Source organism: Pogoniulus pusillus, chromosome 26 (assembly GCF_015220805.1).
Source record: "Pogoniulus pusillus isolate bPogPus1 chromosome 26, bPogPus1.pri, whole genome shotgun sequence".
NCBI lineage: Eukaryota > Metazoa > Chordata > Aves > Piciformes > Lybiidae > Pogoniulus > Pogoniulus pusillus.
Genome location: NC_087289.1, coordinates 3,825,905 through 3,840,509, shown reverse-complemented (window position 1 = coordinate 3,840,509; position 14,605 = coordinate 3,825,905). Strand labels below are relative to the sequence as shown.

The window sequence follows — 14,605 nt, the reverse complement described above, 5'->3', positions numbered from 1 at the left end:
ACACACTGTCATTCTGATAATCCTCAAATTAGACAAGCTCTTTTACATGAACCTGTGGCAGGTGGTAGAAGTCAGGAATTACAGGCATTCCTGCTTTGGGCTGTGCTTGTTTTAAAAGGCACCCTGCTTCTGGCTGAAAAATACTTCTTGCTGAGTTAAATGAATTAACCAAGGGGCAAAACTCAAAGTGTAGCTAAAAAAGAAAGCAATTACAGCTTGGGAGGGGGGGACACAGATGGACAAGACAACTCCAAAGCTTACAGCCTTAATGGGTAAGCAGAAACTTGCCCTTACATTGCTTTTCATGATCTTTTTTGTTCTCCAAGCATACAAATACCTGCATACACGGACTTGAACTCAGCAGAACTTCTTGTTCAAGCTAAACAGAACTGTCTCTCTGTGGAAACATGTGGGCTGCAGCCTTGCTGGGTACAGCTTTTAAAACTGTGTAAACCTAAAAGGTGTAGATGCAGCGTGGCATGTAGACTGGAATGGCTAATCCAAGTGAAAATCACCCAGACTTTTCCTCCCTCCACTTAGCTTACAAACTGTAATGCTTCTCAAGTGTTGTGGTGTGCCTTTGCAAATGACTGACGTGCACTGATTTCTGCAGTTTAGCAAGGGGTGCTTGTTTATCTACCAAGCTGATTGGTGACCACTGGTTGGGAAGCTGTGTTAAGTTGGCAGAGCAGGTCACTTTTTTAAGCTCACCTATCTAAACTTTAGAAATGTGGTGGCATAATTTCAGTTGGTTGGTTAATGTTGCATTTGGGTAGGTTCTTACTGGTTTTGCAGGAGTTGTTTTTCTGGGGGGCATTGTGTTACTTCTTTTTTTTCTCCCCAGGTAGGTGACATGAAGGGCTCTGATTTGTTTAGGTTGTGCTTTATATGCTCAGGTGGGTTTGGAAGCTGTCCAGGCAACCTGCTGGGGTTATCTTAGTACTTCACATGAAATACCTATACAGGACAATTCTGGAGACATATGTATGACTCTGTGTATACACACTCACTTTTTGTTTGTTTGGAACTTTTTGTTTGCTTTTATTTCATTTTACAGTAGGCTCACCCCCACCTTTTAGAAGCATATATTTTTCTTTTCATGTTCTTGAATCATAGAATCATATCATAGAATCAACCAGGTCGGAAGAGACCTCCAAGATCATCCAGTCCAACCTAGCACCCAGCCCTGACCAATCAATGAGACCATGGCACTAAGTGCCTCATCCAGGCTTTTCTTCAACACCTCCAGGGATGGTGACTCCACCACCTCCTGTGGTTGTGATTATTGGCTAGCCCTGGAGATCTCAAATAGATCCCTTTCTAATTATCACAGGAGACAGTATGCAGCAATTATCTCTGCTCCCTGCTTGCAGGTGGGATTTAAGCTGAGATGTTAACTGTGGAGTTATGCTGCTGGAGGTCTAATGGCCAGGAGAGGAGTTATTGACTTCAGAACCTCTTCTAGCCTAATGCACTCCATCATGCTGAGAACCCATAATGCTAACAGGATGTGAAATTAGTCTCTTCTGTTCCTGGAAAAAAGCAATGACCCAACAGTGAGATTACTCAAATCAGTTCTGCTGTAGTGCTGAAAGCCAGCACATGTGGTGATTAGAGCTTAGCAGCTATAGTGCCTGGTGACTTATCTTGAGAATGGTTGATATCTTTGGTTCAACCAAGATTATTTGCTCCCTTGATCTTCACATGGAACATATGGTGCACTTTAGGAACCCACAGGTAAAATGGTAGTGTTTGATGTGTTTAAGTGCACAGTAGTGCTGGTTGAAGAAAAAAACAAAACAAAACAAAAACAAACTTCAAAAGACACCTGTGGGATTTGTTTCCATTTTGGAAATGGAGCTGGGGTCAGTGCAGAGGCTGTGACATCTGCTGCTGGTGTCCTGTTGGCTCTCCATGAGGATGTGGGCCTGAGTTGGTGTTAAAATGACAAAGCAATGTCCAGATTGAGCTTGTTCTTCCTGAGAGGAGTGCAGCCCAAACATACAAGAGCTAAGTGGAAAGCCTGATGCATAAAGTTTTTCAGCCTCTCTCTTTGATAAGAGGCTAGAGATGCAAAGCAAATCACACCTTTCTTTGTGATGAGTGAGTTAGATATCTCGTTCAGCTTCAGCCCTGATCTTAGCTGAGGGCATGGGTGGAGCCCTTTTACTTGGCACTTCTTCATAATGGCACAAGCAGTGCCTCTATATGGGGCATTGTACCAGCTGCCTTCTGACCAACTGGCAAAGCTGTGCAGCCTTGCAGTCTGCAATATCTTGATTAATAATTATGCTAGTAGCATGTTTCTCGTGCTTCATTTTCACCTGCTAAGATCTTTTGCAAGAAAGGTTTGAAAAAATGTTTATTTAAGTCTTTCATGATACATTTGAGGTATCTTTTCTGGTTTGCACAGGCAATGGGTGCTCTGAAAAATATTTATTTGCCTGTTCATCAACAGGAAGCTGAGTCTTTATCTGCTCCAGCACTAAAACAATGCTGCAAACACCTTCTTACTAGTCCCACAAATGTTAGCCCTCGTGGATGAGTTGTCTTTTGTCCTTAGGTGCTCGGCAGAATTAGCAAAGTGCCTTGCAAAATCTTCTTGTTGCTGACAACCATGGTAATTTATTAGTTTCATCATCTCATATGGTTGGAGAACAAGCAGCAGCAGTGGCATTTAACAAGGCTTTTTGACAGTGCTCTTGAGCTGCACAGGTCCAGAGCTGACCATGAACATTTGTTGGTATATGCACACAACAGAGTTGCTCACTGGTTTGGAGATAGAGAATGGTTTGGATGAGAGTGGAGGCATCTAGGTGTGTTATAGCTGGCTGTGACAGCTTTTCCTTTATTTAAAGTGCAGAAACTCTCAAAACATTCTCTGAAGGGTTGATAACTGGATAGTTAATAGCTGGAGCTGTGTATTTTAGGGGATTTTCAGCGTGGAAGTCCCCTTGAAAACTTCACTTGTGTTATTTCTCTCCTGCCTTCATACTGGGGGTCTCTTTGCAGATTCACCTCATGACCTATGCAGTTAACATATCGGGCTGAAGGAGTAGGTTGTGACTGAAGAACTGAGAGTGTATTCTTGCTGCCGGACAGGTTAAGAAGGGCCTCAGTTTGGGTGGGCTGGAGAATCTTCCCCAGCACATCAGCTCTGCTGTGCGAGGTGGAGCATTTCCATTGCCCTCTTGTGGCAAGTGCCCCAGAGCTGCTGGGGTCAGGGAGTTCTCTGCCCTGCCGTGTCTAGGACATTGCTTATGGAGGTCTGTTCTCCTGGCGGCAGAATGATTAAACTCCTCTGCAGTTTTCCCTTTTTAATTCACAGCCTCTACACTGGAACTTGGGCTCTCCTAATCTAGAAGCAGAAGCTAGCATGAAAACCGGGATTCAGTGAAGCTGATGGGGTGTAGGAAGCGAAACCCATAGCTCCAGATGCTTGATTGAAACGATCTTCCAAAATGCATAGTCTAATTGTAGCTCTCTAATTATTTGCAGTTAAACTTGCCTGGAGGATTTTGGATTTATTTGTTGTCGGTTTGGGTTGTATTTTTTTTAATGCTTCGGTGATAGTAATAGTTCCAGAAACTTGGAAGGAAGCAAATAGAGACCAAAGGGACTGAAAATTAGACGATCTGTTCTTTCAGCTTTGCGTGTGATACTCTTCTCACCGTCAAACAGCATTGTCCTTCTGCCAGGACTCGGTGGTGGGACTGCATCCCGCAGTTGTTTTAACCAAGCCCTCAGCAAAACGCCAGCATGTGCTAAATTCTGGGCTACTAACCTGGCAAGAATTCCTGTCTGAATTAAATGCCGACGCATTTCTCTCTGCAAATGGTGAAGGGAGGCTGTGTGTGTGTGTGTGTGTGTGCAAACACACCCCTGCAGACCTCTCCTGAGCGGTGATACTTTGCAAACCTGCTCCAAGTCCCTCGCTCCCTTTGTTCCAGCCTGGATGGGGCAAATGGGTTTTATTGCAGTGGAGGGCGAATTCCTGCACACGCCTTCCCCCGGCCTGCTGCCCCTCTAATTGTTGTGTTGTCAGAAGGCGTGTGCCTCCAAAAGCCTTATCTGATGCCTCCAAAAGCCTTGCAAGCAATTCAGATGTTGACCCCTTGAGCGCAAACAACTCTCTGTCTGCCTTGGGGCATAGCTTCCAGACAGGGTTTAGTGCTTGTGTGTGCAAACTCCGTGGTGGCTTTGTCCCCGGGGGTGGAGCACCTTCCTGGGGAGGGGAGCGAGGGGCCAGAGAAGGTGAAAGGCTGGTGGGACTCGAGTGGGAGAAGGGGAGCCCAACAGCTGCTTGTGTCAGCGTGAGGCTAAGTGTGAGAGATTAATAGTTATTTAAAGAGCAAATGGGGACATGGCATTCGGCTCTGGCATCCCAGGGTATAAATGCCGTGGAATGCCCGCTTCCAGTGGTAACATTTAGGCAGATGGTCCCTGGACTGAAAGGAACGAAAAGAATCTTTGATTCTCTTGAAGGCTTTCTTACATTTTAATGGAGCACTGTTTAAAACTGACTTCGAGGCGGCAGCTCCAGGCATTTCCAAGCTGGGCTGTCTTGTTAACGCCAACTGCCCATGAGACCCTCTTTCTCCCTCATCTTAAGTAGCCTGGGATTAGAGGGAATAGTTTTTAAGTGAAAGCTGAAACACTATTGTTTTGCTGTCTGTATGTCTGAGCTGCTTTAGGAGACCCTTTTCATCACAGGCATCTTTTCATCATGTGCTGTTAAGGGAGTGTGTCTGATGTTAATCTCGGTGAGTAGTGCAACAAGTGAGTGATACTTCTCAAGCCTTCTCAAAAATGTAGGTCTTTCAGGTATTTTGGGACAGGAGGGAAGGGAGGCTTGGAGTTTTTACTAAATATAGAATCAGTGAGCAGGAAAAGGACTGTTCCTGGTGCAGTATATCAGCATTCTGGCTCTTTCCATGCAGAATTAGCCTCAAGGCAAAAGATGCACCAAAAGTCCATTAAATAGGTCTTGGCTGGCTAAATAGCCTGCAGGAGAAGAGACACAACACTCCCAAACAAGCAACCTTCTTTTTGGAGGACAGCCACCAACCTGTATCACTTTCTATGTAGCATGCCTTGAGCCCAACTGAGGATACTTGCTTGCCTGTCTAATGGGTGATGGGCATCTATAACATCCCTGCTACTGTAGATGGGGAAACTAAGGCAGGGAGGGCAAATGACTGACCTGAGGCAACATGAAGAGTCATTGGTTCACTCAGGATTAGGACTCAATATGTAATTGCCTTTATTACTCTACTGCCTGAAGGCCTCAGAGAAAGCAGAGGCACATTAAGTAGGGCATTTTACATAGCGAGGAGCAGTCCTTGCCCTGAAGATCTTGTTGCCTGAAGGGTAGGCTGAGGGTGGAGGGGAAGGCAAGGTAGCTTGCCCAAGGACACAGTGTGTCAACGACAGAGCAAGGGAAGGAACCAGCTTTCTCCTCCAGTTCCCAAAATTAAGTCCTCTGTACTGTTCCCCACCTGGCCTAGGAATCAGAGTTGTTTTGGTTGGAAAAGACCTTTAAAATCAAGTCCAACCATTATCTAATTCTTTCAAGCCTACTGCTAAACCAAGTCCCTTAGCACTACATCTATGCATCTTCTAAACGCTTGGAGGTATGGTGATTCAACTACCTCCCTGGGAAGCCTATTCCAGTGTTTGACAATCCTTCCAGTGAAGAAGTTTATTCTAATATAAACCTCCCCTAGCACTTTGATGCTTTGAATCTCATACAGTTGGCCTCAGGCCATTGATTCTGTCTGTCCAAGTTCCTCTATAGTGCCTTTCTACCCTCTTCTCCCCAGCACAGCTCATAGTAGCAAGTTAATCCACCTCTGGAAGGTCCCATGTGCCTCACTGAAGACCCCAAAGCCCCAGACATACCTTGAGATTCTAGTCAAAACACCAGAAAACATCAGCCTCTTCCAGTGAAGCAGGCAGAAACCTAAGGAAGGGCTCAAACTGGTGGCTTAAACTGTTTTTACTGCTTTCTCTTCTCCTAGAACATCTGGGAGTGTGAAGTGTTTAGGCATAAGGAGGCTACTTCATCCTTGTCGAGGGACCAGCTTATTTCCACTGCAGCTGAAATGACTGACAAAGTTGAGTGTTAAATGGCTTTTCCAAAGCTTCTGGGGGAGCTCAGCAGATAGCTTGTGTCATTCCCTTTCATGTCCTTGGAGAAGTGATGATGCTCTACTCAGTTTCAACAGAGCTGGTGAGATTCCCAGCAGAGGGAATGCAGTTTGCTGTGGGTCTTGTGGTTGGTGCTCTGACTCAAGGAAGCTGTGCTGCTTGGTTGATGATATCAAGTTATCTTGGAAAAGGGGCAACTGTTGGAAAGGAGGAAGTTGGGAGCATGCTGACTGAAATACTGAGAGATACACGAGCCTGATGGCTCTGGATGGGATTGAAGCTACAGGCTCAGAGTATGTTAGGGGCTGGAAGGGACCCAAAGAGATCATCGAGTCCAACCCCCCTGCCAGAGCAGGGCAATGCTATCTAACACAGATCACAGAGGAACACATCCAAACAGGCCTTGAAAGGCTCCAGAGAAGGAGACTCCACAACCTCTCTGGGCAGCCTATGCCAGTGCTCTGGGACCCTTACAGTAAAGAAGTTCCCTCTGATGTTGAGGTGGAGCTTCTTGTGCTGCAACTTACACCCATTGCTCGTTGTCCTATCCCAGAGAGCAAGAGAGCAGAGCCTGTCCGTGTACCCTCCCCCCCCCCCCCCAGCAGCCTTCAGGTATTTATAAACATTTATCAAATCCCTTCTAAGTCTTCTATTTTCCAGACCTAAGCAGTCCCAGGTCCCTCAGCCTCTCCTCATAAGCCATGCCCTCCTGTCCCCTAATCATCCTTGTAGCCCTCTGCTGGACCCTCTTCAGCAGATCCCTGTCTTTCTTCAACTGGGGAGCCCAAAACTGAACACAGTCTTCAAGATGAGGTCTCAGCAGGGCAGAGTAGAGGGGAAGGAGAACCTCTCTTGATCTGCTGGACACACTCCTCCTAATACACCCCCAAGATGTGGAGGGACATGACATGCTTGGACCCTTGGACAGAGGAAAGCACACAAGTACCTTCTGCCATGTCAGCAGCTAAGAACAGAACCAGATGCTATGTTGCCAATTGGTCAGTGTTGTTGAGGGTGGGCACTCAAGCTATTTGGATGTTGTGGTTCCTAAGCTGGGCACAAACAATGCCCTTTCAACACTCACAAAGATAAGACCACAAGTATCTGACTGAACTTCACTTACTGTTCACCTACTGCCCTATCTCTGTGGTCATTGTTGGGTGCTTTGGAGCATCAGAAGAGGGAAGCAGTTGTGTAACTCTTTCCCCAGAGTACCTTCCCAGCTTCCAACGGTTTGTGGTCTAGAATTTTAAACTCCTATACACTTGCCCTAATGTATTTTCCTCCAGCAGAACTTGTCTTGTGTGTGTTTGAACATATTTAGGCTTTTAGTATCCACAGCATTTTGTGGCAGAAAAAAATCCATGCTTACTTGTGTGTTCAAACCAAAATCCTGCTCAGGATCATGGAATCATTTAGGTTGGAGAAGACCTTAAAGGCTGAAAGGTGGTCATCTGCTGTATTGTATAGGAAGGTGTTAGAAGGGTTTGATTATTCTTAAGACCTTTCTCTGAACTTTATTTGCCTCTCTTCTCTTTGAGGAAGACCAGGGCTACACATAGTTCAGGGTATTAAGTATGTGATGGATGGCTGGTTTTTTCCTTCTAACCTCTCCCTAATCTAACCATAGCCTTTCTGTACTCCATTCTCTAGCCTTTAGTTTTGATGTCTTCAATTGTTTCCTATGTTGTTTCTACCCATAGGCTGCTTTTGGGGCACAACCATGTTGGTTCATAAGCACTGCACCTTGTGCAACTGCTGCTGCTAAGTACGTGGGGAAGCCTTCCATGCTGTGAGCTTCCGTGACAGTTGATAAGACCTTTAATTCTGCTCTGCTACTGTCTGTGGCCAGCCACTGGGAACTGAGTACATGGTGCAACTTAAGTGCTCTAAACTCTTCCTCCTCTGAGTTACATGTTAGTACAGTAACTACCTGAGTTAGAGGTCCTGTCACCACGTATAGCAGAATTGGATCCACAAGGAGAGCAGCAGACTTCGTGCAGAGTATGAGACTGTTAGAAACAATATAGTCTCACCCAGGTTAGAGCCAGTTGCCCTGTAATGAACCTGGTGATTCTTATCAGGTTATAGCAGGCCCTTCAAAAAGGTCTGTCTGGATGTTGCTAGACATAGGGAGTCTGACTCCTCATGATAGCTTGCTGCCCTGGAAATCCATCTCCTTGTTAAGTGCAAGCTCTATTTCCCAGCTTGGCTGTTGATCCACTGTGTGACTTTAAGAAGCTTTACTTCTGTGTCAGTCACCCTTTGCAAATCTCCTGCCTCATGGCGTGACACATGTACCAAAGCACTGTGGTTGTGCCATGCACACTCCACCGTGAAGGCTGTGCTGTGGCTAGCCAGCCTGTGCTAATGTTGCTTCTGTAACACTCCTGTGCATCTCTTTGCCTCTAGCCACAGTATACGAACCTTGGCCTCCTAAACAGCATGGACCAGCAGATCCAGAATGGTTCTTCCTCCACCAGCCCCTACAACACGGAGCACGCGCAGAACAGCGTCACGGCCCCCTCGCCTTATGCCCAGCCCAGCTCAACTTTTGATGCTCTCTCGCCCTCCCCAGCCATCCCTTCCAACACAGACTACCCAGGACCTCACAGCTTTGATGTATCATTTCAACAGTCCAGCACGGCAAAGTCAGCAACGTGGACGGTAAGGTCACAGCATCGCTTTGCTTTGGTCCCAATGCCAGTAATGGCATTATTCTATATGATACATATCTAGGCTTGTGCAAGAGTAGAGTGACCTATGTCCTTTTCAGTGCCTGACATGTCACACAGAAGGGAGAGATTTATTTTGGCGGCTCTGGGAGGGTGTGGTGGGAATTTAACCCTCAGTACTATCACTAAATCCCAGGTGAATAAAATGCCTTGCAAAAAGACAGTTGCCTAAAGGCCATGTGTGATGAAACAGCAACTCTCCATGTGGGTCTAGCAGGTATGCTGGAATAAAACATGGGTTGGGCATAAGCTTGGCTTGGGTGCTTTCCTTGGCTTTCCTCAGCATCCATGGGTTTGTGTGAGATTTGGCATGCAGGGCTGTGCAAGCAGGACAGAGGCGATGCTTGTTGTTCTGCCCCGTGGAGCACTGGGCTTTATCTGTGTTCCATCCCTTCTTGCAGCTGTTGTGGGAAACCCAGTGTCATCAGCTTGGCTCAGCTCCGTGGTATCTGGGTATTTGGACTATTTTTACTTGCTACTTTATTGGGTTTTTTGCTTCTACTGCCAGAAACAGCACCTTTCTTCTTCAAAGAAAAATGCCAAAAGTATGGAAAAAAATTATGGAGCTTGAACTTGAATCCCAGTTATTTTTTTTTGTTGGAGCTGGTTTGATTGTTCAAGGCCTAGAAACTGGTGGAGGTGTATATCTGTTGTGGTTTGGGGCTCCAGAGCAGAAATGTTTGCTGTGGGGAATACTGAAGTCCTAAGGATGTTCACTATTCGCCTTCTTCCACTTCAGGCACCTGGAGTAGGTCCGGTGAAAAATGTCCTACCTGATTTGAATTAATGAAGAGACTTTGTTCTGGGGATTTTTAAGGAGAGGAGGAAAACACTTTTTGCTAAAAGCTAAGGGTATTACAATAGCATGGAGGACTTTTATTTCTTTTTAATGCTTTTTTTTTTCTCTTTTAAGATTATAAAATACTTCAGTGTCAAATTTAGACACAGTCTAGCTGGAATTGCAGCTAACAAACTCCCAGGCTTTGCTGCCAGCAAAGCAGTGGGAGTTGGTGTGAATCACTCTGGAAATATAGAATCATAGAATGGATTAAGTTGGAAGGGACCTCAGGGATCATCCAGCTCCAACCCCCTGCCGTAGGCAGGGACACCTCCCACTAAAGCAGGTTGCTCAAGGCCTCATCCAACCTGGCCTTGAACACCTCCAGGGAGGGAGCAGCCACAACCTCCTTAGGCAACCCATTCCAGTGTCTCACCATCCTCACTGTAAAGAACTTCCTCCTACATCTAGTCTAAATCTCCCCTCTTCCAGTTTAAAGCCATTCCCCCTCGTCCTCTCATTACAGGATGCCACATAACAACAAATCGCTGCTGGGTTTTGTCCTCTGTATATTAAAAGCTTTTTCTGTTAAATTTGTCTAAAACTCTTCACTTCTGCTCAGAAAATTGTATTAAATGGAGTTCAAGGGGGATAAGTCTGCTCAAGATGATTTTTTTCCTTTGCTGGTACATGGAAGAGTGAAGGATTTTTAAGTGAGGCTGAAACTGTACGTTTGTCTAATCTGCATCAGGACTGCTGCCCTGCTGTAGTTCACTCTTTTTTTAATCCAGATTTTTGCCCTTGCACTACATGCAGTAATTACTTTCACTTCCCTTTAGATGAAGGAATCTTTGGTCATCTCTACTTCCCATTTCTCAGAGTAAGAAAAATGCTGCCTTTTGGATTTTTGCAGGCAGCTCTGCAGAGGGTCCTTTGAAGGAGATATGAAAAGATGTTCTCTTTTGATACATATGGTACAAAGAACTATCTAATGCAGCTGTGGGGAACAAGAGTGTTTGATGCTGGCCTTTCAACTCTGAAAAAGTGGTCTTTTGAAATGAGGTTTGAGCATATGTAGTAAGCTGTTCCAGCAGAGCTGAAGGTGAGTGAGCTGCTCATAAGCTTGAAGTTAAGCAAGCGCTTGAGGTGCTTCACTGTCATGGTAGTGGCCTTCTGGGGTAACAGTGGAAGCTGAGTTTTAATGGGGATCTGGGTATCAGTGAAAGATCAGGTTGCATGCTAGCTTACAAAACCCCTGCTCCTTGGTGACTAGAGTCAGCAAACATGTCCAGCCTAGGGAAAGGCATAGAATCATAGAATCAACCAGGTTGGAAGAGACCTCCAAGATCATCCAGTCCAACCTAGCACCCAGCCCTATCCAGTCAACCAGACCATGACACTAAGTGCCTCATCCAGGCTTTTCTTGAAGACCCCCAGGGACGGTGCCTCCACCACCTCCCTGGGCAGCCCATTCCAATGGGAAATCACTCTCTCTGTGAAGAACTTCTTCCTAACATCCAGCCTATACCTACCCTGGCACAACTTGAGACTGTGTCCCCTTGTTCTGTTGCTGGTTGCCTGGGAGAAGAGGCCACCCTCCACCTGGCTACAATGCCCCTTCAGGTAGTTGTAGACTGTAATTAGATCACCCCTGAGCCTCCTCTTCTCCAGGCTAAACAGGCCCAGCTCCCTCTACCTCTCCTCATAGGATTTGTGCTCCAGGCCCCTCACCAGCTTTGTTGCTCTTCTCTGGACATGTTCCAGCACCTCAACATCTTTCTTGAATTGAGGGGCCCAGAACTGGACACAGTACTCAAGGTGTGGCCCTGATGCAGACCACACTACCAATAGATGAAATTGTGCTCCATGTACCTGTTGCAATCCGCCTAGGTATAAGCTGTGTATTTTACTAAAGACATGGGCTCCCAAACAGCTCTCTGATCAGGGAGGAGTAAGCAAGGTCCAGGTGTCCCTGCACTGAGCCAAGTGACCTAGTTTTAGCTGCTCACCCAGGAGCTGGCAGTGTGCTGTACGCTCACAGTGGATGATGACAGTCTCACAGTGGTGGCTGGGGCCGTTCAATCAATACGCCTTTCAGAGCAGAGCATCTTTCTATCTTCGGAGCTCTGCCTTCCTGCTAATTAATCCACCAACTCATTTCACATGGGCTCTGGAGCAGCTGGTAATGTGTTCGACAGCTTTATCAGTGGGGTGGGTGGGGAAGGCCGTGAAGGCTCTTTCCCGCTGCCATCCTGAGAAATGTGGAAACCTGCGTGAAATGTTGATGAAAGGAGGAGTGATTGCTTCACCCTCTCAGCAAGAGCAAGTCCTTGGAGTTGCTCATCCCCCACCACGTGACTTCATGTGCTTTGATTAATGGCTCTTCTCTTTCCTTCTTTTTTTTTGTTAATGATGGATTAGGAACTTACCCAACTGGAAGAGTTTCTTCCACAGTAGTGACCTATTAAAAGTTTAATTACTTGATGGCCCCACCCTTATTAAGAGTCCAAAACTTGAAAGCTTTCTTTCTTAGGTCTCTTCTCCCCCCCCCCCCCTTGTTGTTCCCCAGGGCAACAGTATTAAGGAAATACATTGTATTGTGCTTTCTCCTGTTTGGAAGATGATGAGCCAGGGTGACCCACCTTGCCCTGCCTGCTAGGGAGACTTGCTTGTGACTGGCAGGGGATCTGCTGTCCAGGCTGACAGCTTGCTTCACTGGAGCTCCTCTGATCTTCTGGGCTGAGTCATGTCAGATTAGGTCATGGGAGCAAAGATTGTGGGCTTGGTGAGAGGACTGGGTTATTCCTCCAAAAAGCAAGAGCTGCTTTCATGGAAGGATTAGAGACCTGTGAAGATGTTTCAGATTTCATGGCCAGTTTGTGCATTTAGGATGCTTTGGAGGCAATAATCTGGAACTGCATGTGGATTACAACATCATTTTTGGAGTCTGGGAAAAGGAGGCAGGCTACTTACCAAGTACCTAAATGCTGTAGCTCTGGAAACAGTCCTGGATTTTATTTTGGGATATGTTTTGGGGTTGGTTTGTTTGTTTTTCTGGAACTTTTATTTCCCCTCTAAATTCTTTTTCTATAGGGCAAATTTATTATGCTAGGACAGTGGGCACCCTTTGCTAAATTATCACAGATTGTATAGGATCAGCTAAGGGGGAGATGAGTGTAACATCAGGATTGCTTCTCTGCTCAGCTTTGTGGTGGGCTCCTGATTAGAAGGGCAACAAATGGGAGGTGGGGAGGGGAAAACGGCCAAAAACTTGGAAACAGAAATATTAGCTGCTGCTAGCTGAGAGGGGGATTTCATATGCATGAGCAATTCACTTTGAAAATAGTCTAACTTTTCTCTCTGAAGTCTTTCATGACCTTAAGTAGGCATTCCAGTAAAACATGCTGTCTAATCAGGTTAGGTCTTCATTTGTATGCAACGTTGAACTAATTAATGATGACAAATTGAGATTGGATTGCAGAGGACTTTATAAGCATACTTGACTTTTTTTTTTCCTCCTTCTTTTTAACTTAATGACCTGAGAACAGAAGTAAGAATACAAGCAGGTTAATCAGCCTTTTCAGAAGGAAGATCTTTAACAATGGAAACTCTACTGAAGAGTTTAAAAACAAAGGATTGAATAACCTGAACAAAGTTTCTGATGTGCATACTCATAGTACAATAAAAGCTTCTTGAACACCATGCTGTGAAGGCACAAGCAGTTGCCTCTCGCAGTGCTGAGGCAGTAGGTTGTTGAGGTTGAATGAGAAGCCCTAGGAACTGGGTGAACTGTGCAGAACAGTCTCATCTATTGTGGCATGATTCCAATGTGAGATTCCCCAGATTCCCATGCCCTGTTTCTGCAGCAGAATCAGGCCTTTTCAAAAGTGTGCCACCTCAGATCTTCTTTTACCTCTGTGGAAGTTGGGTGCTGATCTTCCCCACCCACTCTGAGTGCAAATAAACAAACAGCTGCACTGGATTTTTTTCCCCCTTAAAAAAGCAGCAAAGATTCGGCAATCACCTGTCACTAGCAGAACCTGTTACATGGGGAAGAATATGATTGCAGTAGGAAAGCAAAAATGTATATCAAGGTAAGCAAAAGTTAACATTGCTGCCAAATGCAAGCTATCAAAAGATGGATCTGATCCACCCATCCCCATAAGCAAGATACCACCTTATAAGTCATGAGACTCTTTTTAAAAGACAAACAGGTTCTTCTTACTCTTCTCCAGGTTTCTGAGCCTTTAGGGTGCATCTACTAAATTATTTTCAAGTTTTTATTGGTAGTGTTTTTTTTATTTGGGGGGGGAAAGGCCAGAGTTGCTTTATGGTTTTAAAAATGGAAACCCAAAAAATTGAGCTGCAAATTCTTGATTCTGCTGAAGACAGACACCCAGCCCTGCAAGACTTGCCTAATTCAGGTATTTGCAATACCTGAGTTTAGCAGTTTATTCTCATGCCCTGCAGGAGGTTGGGGCTCGGCTTGGTTGGTCCTTGCAAGGCTTTGTTATGAAACGCAGGGCTCTGCAAAGGTGCAATCGTTATTCCTCTCAGGCTCACTGGTTCTCTTCAAACTCAGCTGGACCTACAGCTGCAAGAAAACTCTCAGGTTTCAGACTCTTAGCTAGCAAAGCTGGGTAACTGCCTATGCAACACGCATGAAGCAAGTAAATGGATTGTGCTGGCTGGGGTTAGTGGATTTAGAGAAGCTGCACTTCAAGGAAGGTGAAAGGAATGCACTTAAATTAGTCCACAGGGGCAATAACAGGTCTCTGTGGTTGAGAGTACAGATTCCTTGGCTGGCCTATCTTGGTCTTTTTATTTCAGACTGATTCATTCCATTTCAATCATAAATACATTCTGTGTCCTGAACCACCTGGTAAAATTGTGATTTTTTTTTTTTTCCCCCCCACTCTCTATAAAATGAATTAAAGGATTG

General features: G+C 45.5%; 1 protein-coding gene across 17 annotated transcripts in view; it reads left to right on the top strand.

Annotated features, from left to right (window-relative positions):
- The window catches only part of TP63 (tumor protein p63), a 176,752-nt gene that overhangs the window by 115,438 nt on the left and 46,709 nt on the right, over positions 1–14,605 (top strand). For all 17 annotated transcript variants that reach the window (XM_064165625.1, XM_064165626.1, XM_064165627.1 and 14 more), the window contains one exon: positions 8,563–8,817. In XM_064165625.1, the coding sequence (XP_064021695.1) occupies positions 8,563–8,817 (255 nt within the window). The remainder of the gene's footprint in view (positions 1–8,562; positions 8,818–14,605) is intronic.